Here is a 12,257-nt window from a genome sequence, read left to right as displayed (position 1 = left end):
CAAATGCCAGGCATAATGGTGTTTTATATTCACTTGCTTTCTCCAATAGCTATGATATTATGTGAAGGTGATCCATAGTTGAGAATCCTGTCCTAAAGCCAGCTTGCTCTTTCGGTTGATTCTCATCAAGTATTCTTTCTAATCTGTTAGTAATGACTCTTGTGAACAACTTGTAGATGTGGGATAACAAGCTAATTAGCCTATAATTTGTCTTTCTGTATTACTGCTCATGGCTGCTGATTTAAATCCTTTGTTTTCCCTTAATGCTTGTTCTACTTTTCTTGTGTTAAATTTTCTTATGTCCTCTCTGAGTCTCTTTCTAATGGTTTTGCATAACTCAGTATACTCAATTTTCTCCTTGTCAGTGTTTTTCTTGCTCTTCATTTGTCATCTTTGGTTAATCATCACAAGTGTTTCTTGACTAATTCTTTCTTCTTTGGATTTCTTTTTACCTATAGGTTTCTTGGGCTTTATCACTTTCAGATTGTAATATTCCTCATCGATATCTTGGTCCTGAGCAGTCTGCAGAAGCTCAAACTTGTTCTTAAGTTCCAGTACATACTGCCTTTTCTCCTCTTCTGTTATCTCAAAGACCTTTGTATTATTTACTCGAGTCAGTTTTTTCCCTTTTTTTTCTTACATCTATATCAAGTGTGCATCTTACCATTCTGTGATCACTTCCAACATTTACCTTGTTTAGGAGCTTAAATATTCATTTAAGATGCCTACAATTCTGTGAGTGAAATCTGCTATGACAGTATTTAGTTCTGCTGTCATTCTTTTGAATGTCATAAACACTCTCAAATCAGCATCATTTGGTTTCAGATTCATACTGGAAGCAGCATGTGTAATTTTTAAATTTTGCAAGCTTCACAGCAAACCAAATTTAAAATAAAAGTTGAAATAAATCTGAAAATGGAAGTAATTAATAGTAAAAAATATATATACACAGTGGAGCTAAAAAAGTAATGAGACTAAATTCAAATAAGCCAAAATAATAAAATATTTTCTTACTCTCTCCCTAAAGATAGACCTCAAGAGACCGAATACACTTGTTACAGCATTCATACAAGTTTTGGAAAGATTTGGAAAACTCATCTGTTGTGATGATATTTAGTTCTACTGTTACATTCTTCTGAATGTCATAAACACTATCAAATCAGTATCCTTTGATCTCAGGATCAAACTCTCGTTCCAGTAATCCTTTAGCTGTTTGAATAAAATCTTTACAAGCATTCAATCATCTATTTTCCTCATCACGTTGGAACAAACTGTGTACAAATTTTTCTTTTTCCCAAGTCTGTAGTAACTATGGACTTTAATGATTCCTTATTTACATTTAATGTACTAGCATTTTCATGTTAATCAGCAGCCACTTGTTAGTAAATTGTGCATGTTGTCCACCAGTCTGGGGCTGCAGATCATTTGGAGTTGTTTACTTCAAGGATTGTCTGCTACATCCTCTCTGCCTTCTTTAAAATGCTTAAACCATTGAAATATTTCTGCTCAGGACAGAACCTCATCCCCCCAAGCTGTTCACAACATTTCATGTGTTTCAGTGGGACTTTTTCCCAGCTTTACGCAAAACTGGATGTTAATCTGTTGTTCCATTCTTTGGTTCATGACAGTAACATTGGATTTGATGTACAAAGAACATTCATAAAAAATGCAATTTAAGGCCAACTAGTTTGGATTGGTGGGACTGCCAGGGCACACTTCTGTGCTTTTCTAGTGCCCTCTCTGAGAGAGTGATACTCACATTAATTTTTTTTTTTTTAATTCAGTCTCATTACTCTTTTTGACACACTGTGTATACACTTTTTTTTTTTGTGTATACATATGTGTGTATACACATACACACATTTGACATCTCATGAACTTTATCAATGGTCTTTTAAACAGGCAAATGGAAGAGGCCAAGATTCATGTTTGTATATTATGACTGGAACGGTTTTTTAAAATTTATTTTCAGTAGAATGAAAATTTTTTTTTTCTTTTTTGAAAAATAAAGAGGCATAAAAAGCAGCATTTTTAAATATTAAAAAATGCTGCTTTTCATGCCTTTATATAACTATTTTTTTATTAAAAATAAAAAGTTATATACAATAATATTGAAATCCATTAAGAAAAGATGAAATATTGATATTGTCCAAGGAGAATTAAAAAAAAAAAAATACTTTTTTGAGAAATTAAAAAAAAAAAATTGGCCCCTGTCAGGTGCCCTGCCACTGGGTTAACCTCAAATTCTGATTGATTTGGAGATAAGAGAGAATTACAGGTTGCTATGTATGTTTGAGCCTCTTCTTTATTGCAAGTCATGTTGAGCAGGCAGGGACTTGATGTGATGTCAAGTCTGGTTATGTTGTCAAATCAAGAGCCTGGTTGCTTATGTGATATTTTGCTGTTGTTGTTGTTGTTGTTGTTATTTGGTTTTTAGGAGCATTAGCAACTAAGGCCATATTGCTCCGGGATATGCGGTGGTCATTTCCTGACCTTTCCGCATCCTCCGTATTTGGTGGTGACGGGCTCGAACCCCGGTCTAATCAAGAAACATGTGCTACGTACTGCTGCTCCTTCCCACCTGGCTACGGAGGCACCGTGATATTTTGCATCTGGAGTTCTGCTTGATCTGGTGCTGGGATAGGACTGTTCTATTTATTATGTGTAGAAGAGCCTGTGAGAATGTAGTTGGCAGCCTGTTTCCTGTGGAACAGAGCACATCATGCTGAAAGATGGAAATTTCACATTTGCATCACAAATGTGAAATTTCCCATGATGGAAATGGATTGATGGAAATTTCACATGATGAGTATGAATTATCAGGGGACACAGAAACTTACAGCAATCAAGTCAAACGATTACACAAGTTAAAGTAGATTATGAGAAGTGTTTGACCAAGAAGATAAAGGTTAAACCACATTGGTCTCCACTAGATATGGATGGCATAACTATTGATGATCCCATTCAAGTCGCTGACAAATTGAATAAATGTGTGATATCTATGTACACAAGGGAAGAAGTTTTTCAGGAATGGGGATACCAGAAGCATAGCAAGTTATAACTGGGACTTAAATGATTTTGTGATAACTGAGAGAGGAGAAACTGTTGAAGCTAGAAAAAAATTGCCAGCGGGTGGTTGGTTGGTGGAACCGACTTCCATCACTTGTTGTTGAAGTTGATAGCCTAAACAAATTTAAGGCTCAACTGGACAGGTATTTCGAACGAACAGAGGGGTGAAATGGGAGTGGGTTTTTTTTTTTTTTTTTTGGCTGATGCTGAATAAGCTTGCTTTCTTGCATCATATGCCTCTGCTAATGCTAATGCTAAATGAGGCAACTGGGGTTGACAGAATCTATTCAGTTATATTAAAAGTAGCAAGGTAGGTAAGCAAACCTTTAGCCACAATTATTAGACCATCTTTGGATTAAAGGGGGAACTCCCTACAGATAGCAGATGTATATATATATCTCCTATTCACATAAGAGATGGGTCAGAGGGTGCAATCACACGGCATGCATTTAAGGGGAGATCCCGTCTGACTAATCTAATTGATACTATTATGCAGTAACAAAGGAAGCAAAACATAATTGTCATCATACACTTAGATTTCAGTAATACTTTTGAAACTGTTTCACATAAAAGACTGCTGTACAAATTGGGGCATATGTCTTCTGACACTCAATCATCCCTTTATCCATAGCAGGTTACTGATATGGATAAGAAGATGGATGAGTGGAAGAATACAGAGGGTGACTCACAATAATTATAATAAAATTAAACATAAGATAAAACTGTATATTTAATATAAAAATAAAATACATTGGAAACTATGGAGTTAAAAGCAATAAAAATAATAAATAGATAAAATTAAAATATATAAATATTACAGAGTTACAGATAGCAGATGTATATATATATATATATCTCCTATTCACATAAGAGATGGGTCAGAGGGTGCAATCACACGGCATGCATTTAAGGGGAGATTTCGTCTGACTAATCTAATTGATACTATGATGCAGTAACAAAGGAAGCAAAACATAATTGTCATCATACACTTAGATTTCAGTAATACTTCTGAAACTGTTTCACATAAAAGACTGCTGTACAAATTGGGGCATATGTCTTCTGACACTCAATCATCCCTTTATCCATAGCAGGTTACTGATATGGATAAGAAGATGGATGAGTGGAAGAAGACAGAGGGTGACTCACAATAACTATAATAAAATTAAACATAAGATAAAACTGTATATTTAATATAAAAATAAAATACATTGGAAACTATGGAGTTAAAAGCAATAAAAATAATAAATAGATAAAATTAAAATATATAAATATTACGGAGTTAAAAGGAATAAAAACAACGCTGAAGCTTTCAAAGGCAACCACCTCCTTTATCAACAGTGGAACTTTACAGGACATAAATGATATCAGCAGGGTCATGGCTCTTGGTACATATTACTGAAGAAGCATGGAAATTATCCTCCGCACATGCAAGGAGACTGGAAATGGCCTGGAAGCATGCCAAGTGGAACTAACTATTCATCCTGTCCAAGGATCACGGTCTCGAAGAGGGGATGAATATGGACTCCCCTATCTTTATTAATGATGCTGTGTTCCGAAGAAGAAATTCATAAGCTCTCAAGCCATTTCTGGTACCTAGCAAGCAATCAACAATAATTGCATCGCCTGGAGAAATTTGATGATCGTCCTCCAGAAGTGCTTAGTCATACCAGATTTTCCGTAATCAGCAGAATATTGCTTTTACATGCTCTCCCGTATGATCTTTAAACCTATGCACTGACTCTTCTATATAACAGTCCCCACAATCTAGACATTTGATCTTGTATACCATTCCACTTGTACCCTCAACAGGTACAGGGTCTTTTACCCTTGACACAATTGTGTGTACAGACTCTGCCCTGGAAATTGCAACAGCATGCAGCCACTGAGGCAGAGGTTGCATATGCAGATAATAATTCCCAGTCCTTCAGTAACACATACTGAGAGCTACAATCCTGCTGGTATTATTTAAGGATGTACTGAGGAAGTAAAATTCCACTATTGATAAAGCTTCATTATTTTTAATTCCATAGTTTTCAGTGTATTTTATTTTTATGTTAAATATACAGTTTTATCTTGTATTTAATTTAATTTAATTTTATTTTATTTTATTAAAGTCCTTGTCGTATACTCTGTGCTGCCACTTTATTAGGTACACTTACCTAGTAGCGTGTTGAGCCTCCTTTAGCCTTCAAAACAGTCTGAATTCGTCTAAGCATAGATTGAACAAGATGCTGAAAAAGTTGTAGGAATGGAGTACCATGCAGACATGAGTGTGTCACGCAGTTCCTTGAGATTCAACAGAGGTGTAGGCCTGCAGCAAACAGCCCTTTCCAGCTCATCCCAAAGATGTTCAATAGGATTGAGATCCAAGGACTGAGCAGGCCACTGCAGCAAATAAAAGTCATTGTCATGTTCCTGAAGCCATTCCATAGTGATTCAGGCTTTGTGCACTGGCACATTATCCTGCTGCAATGGAACCATCTGACTGAGGATAAACTGTCAACATGAACGGATGCACTTGGTCAGCAACGATGTTTAGGTACAATGTGGCATTCAGACTTGAATCTATGGGTATCAATGGACCCAACGTGCGCCAAGAAAACATTCCCCACACCATAACACTGCCCCCACAACCTTGCACAGTAGTCATCAGACATGACAGGTCCATGGATTCATGTTGTTTTTGCCAAATTCTGAGCCTTCCATCAACATGATGCACCAGGAACTTCGATTCGTCAGACCAAGCAACTGTTTTCCAATCCTCGATAGTCCAGTGCTGGTGTTGTTGTGCCCACAGGAGGCATGCTCTTATTCTTCACACCACGTGGCCATTGGCTGTTATAGCCCATTTGTGACAAAGTGCGACTAGTGGTCCGTTGCGATATTTTGTTCTGCGCATCAAGGTTGTATTCTGACGTGATGTGCGACACAATTCTAGCCATCCTCCTCTGACCTCTCTCATCAACAAGCGATTTTCTTCCATAGGAGTGCCGTTGAGAGGATGTTTTCTGTTTGTTGCACCATTCTCGATACAACTGTGGTGTGTGAAAAGTTCAGAAGAACTGCCATTTCAGAGATACTTTGTCCAGCACATCTTAGACCTACTACCATGCTGCGTTCGAACTCCGTTAGATCACTCCTTTTCCCCATTCTTGTTATGATTTGTACACTTAACTGATACTAGAAAGGTTGTTCTGCTGCATTTATATCCACAACTGTGGTCATGTGACTTGCAACATTGTGGGACAGACCATTTGTGTGCACAGCAGGGGTGTGCCTATAAAGTGACAGCACAGTGCATACAAGTTGGTATATTTATTGCAGTTATTATGAGTCATTATTTTCCCCATCCCCAGAGGCCTATTTGAATAATAAGACAGAGGGTAGTTATTAATAAAAGATGTTTCCAGTAATTTATTGATGATAATGATGAAGACATATCAAACATAATGTCTAAGTTTACAGATGATACAAAGGCTGACAGGATGGTTAATGACAAGAATCAAGGAATACTACTGTAAAAAAAACCTAGAAAAATTATACAAATGGGATCAGAGAAGGCAATTGAGGTTTACCATTGATAAATGTAAGATACTGAATATGGATAGTAGTAATCCTAGAATTACATATCAACTCGGGAACACTACACTCAATTGAAGTGGTGCAGACATACTGCTGCTAGCATGGAGGGGGGGGGATGTTTTCATGGTTTCACATTGGCTCCCTGTATACATAGTGGAGTGACATTTGGATTTGTAAATTTCTTCTGAGGCACATCCCTCCATGGTTGCTGCAGTGTACCCATCTCAAAAATGGATTCTTTCCACAGTATAATGCACCATATCACAAGACCAAAATTGTACAGAAATGGTTCCAGGAACATAAGAGTGAATTCAGCACACTGCAGTGGACTCTCCAGTCACTGAATCTCAATCCAAATGAGCACCTGTAGAAAGGAGATGGAACAAAGCAGATGTCCACAACTAACTAATTAACAACAACTGTGGAAAGCAATTGAGTCAACACGAAACAATATTCCTGTGGAAAACTTTCTTGTTGAGTCCATGCTACAATGAATCCAAGCTGTTCTGGGTGCTAAATAGTAGTAGTAGCATTTGATCCAAGAAAGCAAGTGTATGAGCTTACGCAGCATCAGGCAAAAAAAAAAAAAAAAAAAAAAATCACATCACACTATTCCCTCCAAATGCCTGTCCAGTTCCTCCTTAAATTTATTCAACCTATCAACTTCCACAACGACAGATGAAAGTTTGTTCCAGCAATTAACCACCCGCTGGCTAAAGACAAATTTCCGCACATCTATTCTACATCTGTCTTTTCTTAATTTGCATTTATGCCCCCTTAGGTTTGTAATCTGAACAAGTGGAAGGATCCCATCAGAATTCAGCGTGCTCAACCCATTCAAGGCCTTATACACCTCAATCAGATCACCGCGCAGGTGCCTAGTCTCCAGCCACTGCAATTTCCAGAACTTAAGCCTCTCTTGGTAAGAGGACCCCTTCATTCCCCTTACCAATCTTGTTGCCTTTCTCTGTACACGCTCAAGTAAATCTACATCCTTCCTAAAATGAGGCCTCCAGACCTGTACGCAGTACTCAAGGCGTGGCCTGACCATTGCCTTATACAGAGGGACAATCACCTCCTTCTCCCTGCTAGCAAAATTCCTATATATCATTGACAAAACCCCATGACCTGCCCTGGCAGCCTGTCTGCATTGCTCAGAAAACTTCATATCTGACTGCACAATTACTCCCAGGTCTTTTTCATTTTCTACCACCTTAAGTGTAGTACCACACAGTTGGTACGTTTCTCTGGGGTTACTTCTACCCATATGCAGTACTTTGCATTTATCAAGGTTAAACTTCAGTTGCCACTTCTTAGCCCATCTGCCCAAATTATCTAGATCCTGTTGCAGTAGCACACTGCCTTTACTGTCATTAACAACCCTGCCAACCTTTGTATCATCTGCAAACTTCGACATTAAGTCTGATATACCTTCATCAATATCACTGATAAATATACAAAACAACAGTGGACCCAAAACCGAACCCTGTGGGACTCCACTAATAACATTAGTCCACGAAGAGCAGTGTCCGTTGATTACCACCCTCTGCCTTCTCTCACTCAACCACCCTTTTATCCATTATAGCAACTTACCCTTAATACCATTCCCCTCCAATTTGTACAGTAGTCTTCCATGTGCAACAGTGTCAAAAGCTTTCCTGAAATCCAAGTATATGATATCAAAATTATTTTTTGCATCCAGTTCCTTTGTAACCATATTATAGTATCCAATCAAATTTGTCAGACAAGACTTTCCCTTAACAAACCCATGCCGTGTCTGAATTATTGCTGCAGTCTCATCTAGATGATCCTGCAATGCATCTTTAACTAGTAACTTCATTATTTTACCCGGAACAGAAGTTAAACTAACTGGTCTGTAATTACTCGTGTCACCCTTCGATCCCCCTTTGTGAATTGGGGATACATTTGCACATCTCCAGTCCGTGGGAACCTCCCCTGAGTCCAAGGATGCTCTCATAATAATGGCCAAGGGTTTGCTTAGTTGCTTTGCCGCCTCCTTTAATATAACTGGATAGATCCCATCCACCACAGGTGCTTTTCTTATGTTTAACTTCAACCAATCAAATTTGTCAGACAAGACTTTCCCTTAACAAACCCATGCCGTGTCTGAATTATTGCTGCAGTCTCATCTAGATGATACTGCAATGCATCTTTAACCAGTAACTCCATTATTTTACCCGGAACAGAAGTTAAACTAACTGGTCTGTAATTACTCGTGTCACCCTTCAATCCCCCTTTGTGAATTGGGGATACATTTGCACATCTCCAGTCCGTGGGAACCTCCCCTGAGTCCAAGGATGCTCTCATAATAATGGCCAAGGGTTTGCTTAGTTGCTTTGCCGCCTCCTTTAATATAACTGGATAGATCCCATCCACCACAGGTGCTTTTCTTATGTTTAACTTCAACAATTTCTCCTCCACTTTGTTCTCAGTTATTACAAAATCATTAAGTATCCTGCTACAATTTGATAACCTTTTGCCATTTCCAAACCTTAATAACTCCTCGTGTGTGTGAATGTAGATGCAAAATACTCATTCAGTTTGTTTGCTATCTGAGCAGGATCATCAACAGTGGAACCATCAATATCAAGTGGACCAATCAGATTCATCCCCTTCCTTTTAGAGTTTATATAAGTAAAGAAATCCTTGCTGTTTTTCTTAGCATCTTTTGCCAAGGATTTCTCATAATCTGCCTATGCCTGCCTAACCTCCTTTGTGACCTGATTAAGACTAGCTTATATCTGCCACAGGCTTCTGAGTTGCTTGATAATTTATATGCATCCCATGCATTTTTTTTCTCTGTTACGAGTCTCATTAGTTCATTTGATAACCATTTAGGCCTAAACCTTGAACAATATTTCTTAATAGGTATGAAACTTTTAGTAGCTTCCACGATTAATTCCTTGAATGCATCTTTAGCCAGCGACTCCATTATTTTACCCGGAACAGAAGTTAAACTAACTGGTCTGTAATTACTCATGTCACCCTTCGATCCCCCTTTGTGAATTGGGGATACATTTGCACATCTCCAGTCCGTGGGAACCTCTCCTGGGTCCAAGGATGCTCTCATAATTATGGCTAAGGGTTTGCTTAGTTGCTTTGCTGCCTCCTTTAATATAACTGGATAGATCCCATCCACCCCAGGTGCTTTTCTTATGTTTAATTTCAACAATTTCTCCTCCACTTTGCTCTCAGTTATTACAAAATCATTAAGTATCCTGCTACAAAAATATGGGGACCTACTCACTATTAGGTAGATGTACCTAATAAAGTGACCAATCAGAATATGTTGAAAGACACTTTGCTCTAAAAGAATGCTTATATTATTGCTGTCTACTTACCTACTAGTATTTATGAAAATTGCAGAGGATTTCATTAGGCTAAATGCTTTTTCATTAAATAATTTCCTTGTACTTGAATTTAGCGAACAGCAAACAATGACAAAGTCACAACATCTAAGAAGTTCTTCAAAGCTCACAAATTTTGCATCAAGTTTATCTGCTAAAAAGTAGAAAATTAACTAATTACAGTTATGAAGACAGTATTATATTAATAAAATTAAGAAAACAAAGGCTGATGTGTACACATTTTGCCAACTGCTTCAGTACAGCTAGCAAAATGGATTTTAAATTAAAAGTATCACTTTATTTCCTGACAAATATTTCAGAGATGATGAAAATTTACACTACTCTGCATTTTGAAAAAAATTCACTGATGTTTTTTCAGAAAAGGATGCTTCTGAATCATTTTCTAATGCTGATTTCAAAAATAATTTCTGTTTGTGAAATCAGCAATAGAAAATGTCCACTGAACACTCACCTCTCATTTTAAAAACTGATCTAAAACTGATCATTTCAAAAACTGATGGGTCAGATTTTCATTTCTTTGAATTTCTTGCAGATTCTACTTTACAATCCCTTTTCAGCATCCAGCAATAGTCAGCCATCATGTTGACATTCCACATCCCCTGGTACCTCATCTCCATGTCTTTAATGTCCTGGTGAAAACTTCTCACCCTGTTCTTCATTAACACTTCCTAGATTTTCTCATCAATGTGGTAGTGTAAAAAAACAAAAAAAAAAAAAAAGAAAAAAAGTACCTTGACACTAATGTTGCAGCTCAGCTTCTTGAAGTTTGCCAACATATTTTCAACTATATTCTCACAGTCTGGATCCTTGTTCCCTGAAAAGTTCTCAACAACAGACCTGAAGCTAATCCATGCTTGTTTTTCTCTTTTATTCATAGTTCCCTCAAAATCTCGGTCCTTCGTCCGGTTACAAATTTGAGGTCCAACCAAACTATCTTGTTTTAGCTCCTTTTGAGTAATCGATGGAAATTTAGTACAAACTTAGCTGAAGCAGAAACCTTCCAGAGGTAGAGCTTTCACAAATTGTTTCATTAAACCCAGTTTGAAGTACAAGGGTTGAGGACTTTTGGGTTTTACCAGTGCTTTATGAACTATGTGCTTTGATCCAGGCAACAAACTGATGTAGCCGAGTGGTCAGGAGTGTGAGTGCAGTAGCACACACTCTTTGAGTGGACAGGGGTTCAAGCCCGTGACGGCTAAATTAAATTAACGTTTATATTGATGATTTATTGTAAACTCCACTGACCAGGTGGTTGTGCCTGAGTATAAACAAGAACATTATATATAAATTATATAAACTGCCCCTCTTTGGCCAGACCTTGACATCTCAGTGCTTCCGCCTTACATGACTGTCTCACTCACACAAAAAGCAAGGCATTTTTTGTGTAGCCAGATTGCTGTCCAAGTAACATGCCTATCACTTTAAACTCAGCACAAACTGACTGACCATGTTTTTCATACTTAATACAAAGGGTACTAGGAAAGTTTTGCAATACAGCTTTGTTTATTTAATTTTTTCAAAGTAATTTCCTCTACATTCAATACACCGATTTGAAAAATACAGCTATCATTTTCTTCTTTACAGATCGGGATTTTCTGACAATTACGGGTGTGTCGTCATCATCAAAGACCCAAACTTTGTTTTGAGCCTTGGTCGGCAGATCGTAATAGTACAGCCAAGTCTCGTCACCTGTCACGATGTTGTTCACATACCGAGATTGTCCCGTATCAAACTTTTTTAACATCTCCCGGCACCAAGTCACACGTCGTGTCATCTGCTCTTCAGTCAGTTGATGCGGCACCCAGAGAGAACAAAGTTTCTTCACGTGCAAATGATCTTGCAGAATCGAACGAATTGCTGGTGCATTTAGGCCCAAAGTATCCTCTATCTGTTGGTAGGTCACTCGCCTGTTTTCGTCAAGCATTTTCCTCACAGCAGTAACGTTTTCCTCCGTAACTGACGTTCGTGGCCTTCCCGGCCTCTCAGAATCCTCCAGAGTGAAATTTCCCCTTTGGAATTCTCTATACCACCTGAATATTGTTGTACGATGTGGACAATCATCATCTAGTGCAAGAGTCATTTCTTCTAAGCACTGGTCTATGGTTAAACCACGCACGAAATTATACCGCAAAACTGTCCTTATCTCATTTCGTGACCACGATGCCATCGCAAGCACTTTACACTCTCACTACTAATGAATAACTGAGTCCATCGACT

General features: G+C 37.9%; 1 protein-coding gene across 3 annotated transcripts in view; it reads right to left on the bottom strand.

Annotated features, from left to right (window-relative positions):
- LOC150081492 (glyoxylate reductase/hydroxypyruvate reductase-like) overlaps positions 1-12,257 on the bottom strand; it is a 240,693-nt gene that overhangs the window by 65,216 nt on the left and 163,220 nt on the right. For all 3 annotated transcript variants that reach the window (XM_090379326.1, XM_090379328.1, XM_090379327.1), the window contains one exon: positions 10,014-10,173. In XM_090379326.1, the coding sequence (XP_090235452.1) occupies positions 10,014-10,173 (160 nt within the window). The remainder of the gene's footprint in view (positions 1-10,013; positions 10,174-12,257) is intronic.

The sequence above is a fragment of the Mastigoproctus giganteus genome, chromosome 8 (assembly GCF_048544385.1).
Source record: "Mastigoproctus giganteus isolate SK-2022 chromosome 8, ASM4854438v1, whole genome shotgun sequence".
NCBI classification, from domain to species: Eukaryota; Metazoa; Arthropoda; class Arachnida; order Uropygi; family Thelyphonidae; genus Mastigoproctus; species Mastigoproctus giganteus.
Note: the sequence above shows the minus strand (reverse complement) of the source record. Positions and strands in the feature narration are given on the sequence as shown.